The sequence below is a fragment of the Neopelma chrysocephalum genome, unplaced genomic scaffold, assembly GCF_003984885.1.
Source record: "Neopelma chrysocephalum unplaced genomic scaffold, ASM398488v2 Primary Assembly neopelma1_97222, whole genome shotgun sequence".
Taxonomy (NCBI): Eukaryota; Metazoa; Chordata; class Aves; order Passeriformes; family Pipridae; genus Neopelma; species Neopelma chrysocephalum.
The window spans coordinates 1186532-1194833 of NW_020925863.1; the positions used below are offsets into that span (position 1 = coordinate 1186532).

Sequence of the window (8302 nt, forward strand, 5' to 3'; positions counted from 1 at the left end):
GTACACACTGTAAGGAGAAATTGTAAGATGAAAAAGCAACCAGTCTTTTGGCCTTTGAGAAAAAAAATCAAAATGAAATCTCCTTTGCCAACAGCACAAAGTAAAGGGTTCCTTCTGAACAAGACACAGGAATATTCTGAATGGTAAGAACCTAGTTTTAGATAAAGCAGGTTTTAGGATCAAAAGTGGCACATGAGCTACTACAGAATATGTGGTGCTTGTTGCAGATCTTACATAGTGACCATTATATGCCTCATTACCTCACAGAATGTTTTGATAGTTGTAGCACTAAATAAGAGACTATTTAAAATACATTTTAAGGTAAGGCGGAGTATATTAAAATAATCAAAGAAATATATTCTTAAATTAGTTCTTAATTCTTTCTTCATTTTGAGTCTGGCTATATAATATTTTATCAAATTTCAGAGCAGGTTGCCAAGCAGACAGACGTCTTTCTAGTGTAACATCCTACCACTACTTAGGACAGCCTTGGGTTTAAAATTACCAAATCCACTGGAAATTTATTAAAAGCAAAATATTGAGAAGCATTAATATGAAGATATAGTAGTATGCTATATACAAAAATCTGCATTACTATAAAGATTGTGAAAGTTTAAAAAAAAAGCCAGAACCAAATCTTCTCTTTAATCCTCAATTCACCCCACCCTGAATGTACATTACAACAGACTGATAACACGATGACAGAGAATTTTATCTAAGCAACACCGCCTTGCTGTTTGTAACCCAGAGATCTTATACCAAGGAACTCAACTACAATCAGTGTCAGAGAGATGAAATGTCAGCACCTACACCTTCAGGTCAGAGGTATCAAAAGGAAACTGGGCATCCAAAGGTAAATGTATATCTACAAACTCCATCATACTAGAATATCAGTATATGGATATGGCAAAATATATTTGTTTTCTTTTCTAACGTGTGAGAAAGCAAACAACACTGAAATAAACCTGGGGTTTAACTACCCGGGTTACACGAGAAATATGTTTCTAACAGCGTAGACAACAAAGTGTACAACAGTTGCTCATTTGCTAAGCAGGGTATATACCCTGTGTTCCAAATGCTGTGTACAATACTAAACCATATTTTCCTAAGTCTTTGTACAAACAAAAAATTGCACAAAAATCACTTGAGAAGAATATTAAAAGACACTACAGTTCATATAACCAGTGAGAAAACAGATTCCAATCTAAGAACATGCAACACATGCACCCATGTACACACACTGAAGACTGTCACATGGACTAACACACTCAATGATTGTAACAGCCTGACTGTTATCCTGGAGGGGTCATCTTCGGAGACAGAGCTGCCAAACTTTCAAATCTCTGAATGTAAAAGCATTTTCAAAAACTTTTAATTTTTATCAGGTTTCAAGAACAGTGATTCAACAAGGGATATCCACCAACCTAGTCCAGAGTCCTAGCTTGTGGGGAGATGATTCTAATTTGGTTTTGAAGAAGCATGGGATGAAAACACCAGTGGAATAAGAAAGTTTTCTTCCTTAATCTAATTTTAGGAAATATGTGAGCAATTTTTGCAGAAGTTTCCCAGAGATAGTGCATAGAGCATGAGACAGACAGAGCCTGGAAAATTACAGCTCAAATGTTTAAAGCTGGTAATCAGCAGGGGCTGTAAACAGTATCTTTCATTTTAAAGTGACCTGATTCCCGTGGACACAGGCTAGAACATGGAGTTAGTAACTTAAACATTGTCACAAGTATCTTCTTGGGTATAACAAACATTTCCACAGTCACAACAGCAACTCGACATGAACAAGGCTGATTTCTAGTTGGTGGGGAAAAAAACAGCAGAAGCATCATTCAGACAATTACACTGTTATCAAGCATATAATACTGGGGGTGGGGAAAGACCAAACAATTGAAACAACAAAAACCACTAAGAGAATACATTGAATTATTCCAATATCTTCTCAAGGGCTCAATGAGGCATCAGGCAGCTTTTCTTCATTAGTAGGCCATGAATCTGAAATTGCAACCACCCTTCACACCATTCTGCTTTCACTTTTTTTCATCCTGCTTTCATTTCAGTTTGTTACTCTAACGTTTCACCCACAAGTCTGTATCCAATTTAAGTAATTCAGGAGCTAAGACAAATTTTACTTAGTTCTTCTATATCATCTGCAGGTGGGTCAGACATGCACTTTCAGTGGCCTGGGACACAGAGATGCATTCACAATTCAAGGTACCATAATGCACTTTTTCCAAAGCAAAAACACGTTATGTGAGTTACTGAAAGAGGAAGTGTAACAGTTTATGCACAATTTTCTATCATCACGTATTATCAATTCTTCTTTGCAATCCTGTTAGTGGTAGGAACCAGGTTATCGTTCCACTCCTATAATTTCTTTAGAAACAACAAAAAACAAACCTTGAAATAAAGAGCCATTTTGCTTTCCCTTTCCATCTCTCACTGTCACATCCCTAAATAACATTTTAGTTCATGTGGGTTAACTACTACTTACCATGTAGTTTTCTAATATGTAACAGGCAAAGCCATACCCCGATTTCTACGCAATTTTAACATTTCCTTAACCTTCATTATTTCAAGGGAAAAAAAACTGAACTCCATATTGAAGTAGGAAAATAATTCATTTTGCTCTATTTAGAAACATTTTTGAATGACCGCTAAACTGTGCAAAATTCCACTGTTTCCATCAGATTTTTTAAAATGATTCTTAGCAATGTTCTGAATATTAGACATTATTCCATGCTTACCTCGTAAAGTTTTTGCCATTTTTCAACATGCCAAGCATTTCTTTCATCTATGTCATTGTCTTGATTCAAATTCACATGCAAAGTTGAGGAAAAATACAGATTAAGTAAATCCACAAACTATCTTCAGATTATCTAAAATGCTTTTAACTATTTTGCTACGGTACTATTTTTACTGGGCATTTTAGAATGCACAAGTTAGCATGGGGGGGGGAGAGGAACCACAACCAAAAACCCTCCCCCAAAAAGCAGACAGGGAACCTTCTACAATCTTTACCTTGAATGAATTATATTACATATGTGTCATTCTAAATTTCCCGCAATTATAAAATGTCTTGAAGTTAACAATATGCAATTTAGGTATTTTTTAACCAAAACTACAGATTTGAAAAGATGAGGCTGTATGAACATTTTAACTTCAGGAAATTTGTTCAGTTTTGCTAAGCTAAAGGTATGAGAGAAAACCAGAGTCCTGGTTTCTAAAATAGCACATTCAGATTATCTGACTCAAAAGGAAACTGAAAAGAATAAGCTGAAAACATGCCAGTAAGTTATATTATTCCTTCTCAAAATTTAATCTCCTAATGTTTCCCTAATAGGTTCTCAAGTGTGACTGGATAATAGAAGTGATACCTTAATGATTTTGTGAATAATGGGTTTTATTAAGTTAAAGCAAACAGCCAGAACAATACATATGCAACTTCTACTACACACAATATAAAGAACGTAAATTATAACCTCTGTAAAACAAAAGAAAAGGTACTCAAAAAGCCAACACAGTGGTTACGGACTATTCCATCCCCGATGACCGGCTGGGTTCTGTGAGTAAAGAACAGTTGTTGTTTGCTTATTAAAACTGAAATAGCATGAAATACAGAATCAAGTATAAATAAAAAGTTAATGGAGTTACACGGACTCTATGAGAACAAACTCTAGATTAGTGAGGGGGAAAAAAAAAAGACACTTACTATTAAAGAGATCACGAGTGGGCTCAGGTTTCAATTCTTAGTGGTGAGGGACAACAGGAGAAATTACCCAGGATTTTTGTAACAATTCCTTTAATAATACACCACTTTCATAACCAGAAGTGTTTTACACTTGCACAATGTTAATAACTTTATTATACATGGAAGCCTGTAATAGGCTGATTACACAATAAGACTGCAAACAACCACTGGTACCTTCCTGACAACAGAAAAGTACGTAAGACTGAAACATCACCAAGAGTACATAAAAAACCATCATCATAAACATCACCAAAATTACATTAAAAAACTAATTAAAAAATACATTTGCAAAAAGTGGTTTAGAGCAGTGCCACTGCCTTTCAGCAGCTTTGAATGGCCACCAGTATTTCTAGCAGGTTTCCATGGCTCCACAGGCATTAATCAGGATTCACATATAATAAATAATGTACCACAAAATATACATAAAGTAAGGCAATAATTCCAAAGAAAAGTTCTGTTGATATTAACAAGCCACTCAAGTTCTACTTTTGTAGTTGATGTCATCACCAGAAGCCTTTGATGGAATTGCAGCCTTAGGCCCTAAAAGCCTGCCATGATGAACTGCTGCAAGCCCCTCTCTCTGTAAAGAGCTTCAGTGACACCACTGGTACCCAGCAGGGCACAGGGGTCTGTGTTAGCTGATCCTGATGCAGGATAAGGGCCTTAGTATGTACAATTGGGAGTATATTATTTCTTATTGTACATGGAAACCTCGACATAGTTCTAAAACATGTGGGTGTTCATTGCTCATCATCTGATGCCTTAAGACATCAGAAAGCACATCATAAGATATGCACTTTCTGGAATGTAAATCTTTTTAAATGCTAGCTATTAAGTTGGGGTGAGAGAGTGAGTAGGGAATAAGGGAAAGAAAAGGGTGAGGGGACCACCAAGACCAAGTCCAGAGGAACCAGGAACACAATAAAATAGAGGGACCCTTTTATACTAAAAGAACATGAAAAAGGGGAAGAGCAAGAGATGGACTTTTTTGAACCATGTATAATAAATAATGTATCCCAAAAGCCTATCTGGATTACGACTGTAGTTTCAAGTTGGGGTTCTAATGACATGAACCAGATGCACACACTTTGTTCTCATGGTTTGCGTCAACAGAATCTCTTTACGGAATTACAGTCTCATGCAGAAGTTCTGGGGACATTACTGTTCAGATTAAAGCTACCGTGCTGGGCTCATCCTACAGACCCAAGAGTATTTGCTCCACCTGCCTGGAATGAGCATCACCTGGAAGAACAGGAGTAGTTTAAAAACAACAAGATTTAGGTAGCAAAATTCTTTCAGATCAGCCGACATAAAAGACAGCAATTTGAAATGTCATAGATCCCTTCCTCAAAAAGCTGAGATATATTTGTCATCATCTGTAAATTGGAAGTTCCAATACACTACCGGTGCATAGAATTCCCATGCTTCATTACACTTTCCTGAGAGTAAAGCAATTAGAATAAACCCCAGTCCTAGGAAAAAAGTTAATTTTTTGCATTTTAAACTTTTGGGCTATTCCCTGACAATCTACATAATGTAAATTTGATTGCTAAACATTGTCACGTGAACAAAAACACTATTTTAAACTATTGATTTTTGATTAAAAACCATAATAAACAGAGCTAAAAAAAAATCACACTAATAAAATAAACTAAATATGAAAAGTTGCATTGAAAGGGCATGTTACATTATTCTTAATAGGACCGTGTAGAAACATTCCAATGGCAGTGTTGTCAAAGTAAAACAAATTACATTAAGAAGACCCCACAGCCTGGTCAGTCAGGACCTTACCTGTAACTCTGGCTGGTTGGGGTTTTTACTCGTGTACTACATGGCTCACTTACATCAGACATCATATTTGTATACCCTGAGAAATCTGACACTGAAGTCCTTACTCTATGGTCCACTTCTCCATTAGAGTTAGTGATAAAAGTCATTGGCACCCTGCTGCCCGACTTAAACTGAGAACCAAACGCTTGTGCAAAGTTCTCGATCTGGTAGGTTGCTCTAGGCTCTATGTCCTTCTGAGGATCTATCTGGCTAGTTAACTCCTGAGATGGGATCTGAAAGCTCGTTGAGGATTCTAAGTTTTTCTGTTCCTTCTGGCCAGTCAGTTTCTGAGATGCTGACTGGTAGTTAGACGAAGTCTCTAAGTTTTTCTGCGGATCAATGAGATCATCCAGCTCTTGAGAAGGAGTCAACTGTTGATGCGAAGCCTCCAAAGCAGACAAATAAAAGCCTGGCTGAGATCCAAGCAACATCCCAAATGGAGGTTTTGGCAACGCAGTTGGCAATACTGAGGTAACGGATTGGCTGAAGCCACACTCAAGTGGAGATGTAGTGTATATCTGTTTGTCTGGAAACAGAGTGTGGTTATGGAGAGTCGAAGACAAGCTAACAAATTGGAAACTGGGTCCAAAAGCAAAACCAGTGCTATTGGTTGTTCTTTCAAAGGCTTGTTGGAGGTATTTTGAGTATTCTTGCAACATGCTTGCCTTATCATTTGAAACTGTTTGAGAGTTAGGGCTCAAGTTTTCTTCCTGAACCATCTCTGAATGTTCTCCTGAGGTGTGCAAGTCCACACGCTGTTCAGTTATACTGAAAGGATCTTCTTTCTGGCCTTCTGATTTGTGAGAATACTGGTCCAAAAGGCTCTGTAAGACTTCATCAGGAATACCAGACTTGTCATGGCAAGACTTTATTTCACTATTTAAAGATGCTGAATCAATGAGAGATAAAGGAGCTTCGTTATCCATAACACTAACACCTGGAGACTGGATGACGGACTGCTGGGAAGTCATGTGTCCAACATTAAGTGAAAAGGCACTGTTACTGCTTGCAGTTTGTAAGTATCTTCTTTTCTTGGAAAACTGCATGGCATCATCGTAATTGCTACTTATTTGACCCGGTTTACCACCTGCACTTTGGAGAAGGCCAATAGTTTCTACACCGGTATTGGCTACTAGGCCCAGAGAGCCACTCTGTTTCCCAGACAGTGGTTTTTGTCCCAAAATATCTGGCAGTGGTGATACAAAATTAAGGTAATTTTTGTCTGGCTGTTTTCTGCTTGCTTTTTTCAAGACCAATTTTGGCACCTTTTTCTGAAGTTCTTCTATGCCTGTGCCAACTAGACCACCACTGGAAGACACAATAGGAATATCAACTGCATAACTTGGCATGGCCACATTACTTGTAACTTGAGATTCAGCTATTTTGCTGCTACACTTGTTTCCTTTGTTTTCAGTGGATGTACTTTTCGTTTTACTTTTTCTCCTTGAGGAACTTGTATTTCCCTGAGACAATGCAGCCAAGCTACCCATGCTGTTCGATGATCCAGGCTCCATTCCAGGCCCTGCTTTACCTATGGCTTCACCACATGTTCTTCTGTGCTTCAACAGTCTATCAGTCCTTGAAAAATACTGCTGACAAGTGTCACATTTGTATGGCTTTTCTCCACTATGCGTCCTCTTGTGTCTTTCCATGTGGTACTTCTGGATGAACTTCATACTGCACTGGTCACACCCAAAAGGCTTCTCTCTACTGTGGATCTTCTCGTGCCTCTGCAGTAAGTACTTCTGGATGAAGCCCATGCTGCACTGGCTGCACTGGAAAGGCCTCTCCCCAGTGTGGATGAGCACGTGCCTGCGTAAGTGATAGGAACTCCTGAAGGCAGCACTGCAGTGTTCGCAGACGTGAGGTTTCTGGCTGGGGGACGCAACGGCACCTTCCCCATCTCCCACCAGGGGGGGTTTGGATGAAGCGCTTGGCTTCCGCTTGGCTTTGATTCCCTGAGTTTCTGGCTTTGGCCTCTTTGCCTTCTTGACCTGGGCGTCGTGCTTTGGCTCACCCGCACTCCCTGGGGCGCCCTCGCCTCTGCCGGTCAGCAGAAGGTCTCGGTGGGGATGCTGGTGCAGATGGTGAAGAAGGCTGAGGTCCTGGATCACGCTCTGGCCGGCTCCTTCGCCGCTGCCGCCGCCCAGGCCGGGGGGTCTCTCCTCGGCCGCTCCCCCGAAGAGCCCCCCGTAGTGGTGATGGTGCTGCGGCTGCTGCTCCTCCTCCTCCTGCTCGCTGGGCTTCTCTTGCTTGATGCTCACCAGGGACTGCAGAAAGCCCCAAGGGCTCCTCTGCGAGGAGGGCGCGGAGGGGAAAGCCCCCGCCGGCTCCTTCTTGAAAGTCACGTCCTGCGGGGGCGGAGGCGCCGGGGGCTCGCCCGCCGTGGAGGAAGCGGCGGCGGCGGCCGGAGGTAACACGCACTGCGGGGGGGTGCTGGGCCGGCGGGGGGGGCGCGGCCGCCCGGGCGAAGCTGGTGACCGGGGGCAGGCGGTGGTTGAACATCACCATGCCGGGGGGGAACGTGGGCTCCATGGCCGCCGCCCTCTTGCCGCCGCCGAGGAAGCCGCTGCCGAGTTTCATCCCCCGGGAAGGCGGGCCGGAGAGGAGGCGCGGCCCAGAGGGGCTGCGGGACCCGCCGCCCGCGCCCGCCCGCCCGCCGGACCGCGCTGGCTCAGCGGGCGGCTCCCGCGGCGGCCCCGCAGCCGCCGCCCG

At 41.6% G+C, this 8302-nt stretch overlaps 1 protein-coding gene across 1 annotated transcript; it reads right to left on the bottom strand.

Annotated features, from left to right (window-relative positions):
- Positions 1-1269: 1269 nt before the first annotated feature.
- Positions 1270-8208, bottom strand: ZNF281 (zinc finger protein 281). The gene is given in 3 exon segments (XM_027671913.1): positions 1270-2189; positions 2754-8019; positions 8021-8208. Coding segments are annotated over 2 exon segments (2625 nt in total). The 5' UTR covers positions 8171-8208; the 3' UTR covers positions 1270-2189; positions 2754-5544.
- Positions 8209-8302: the final 94 nt, after the last annotated feature.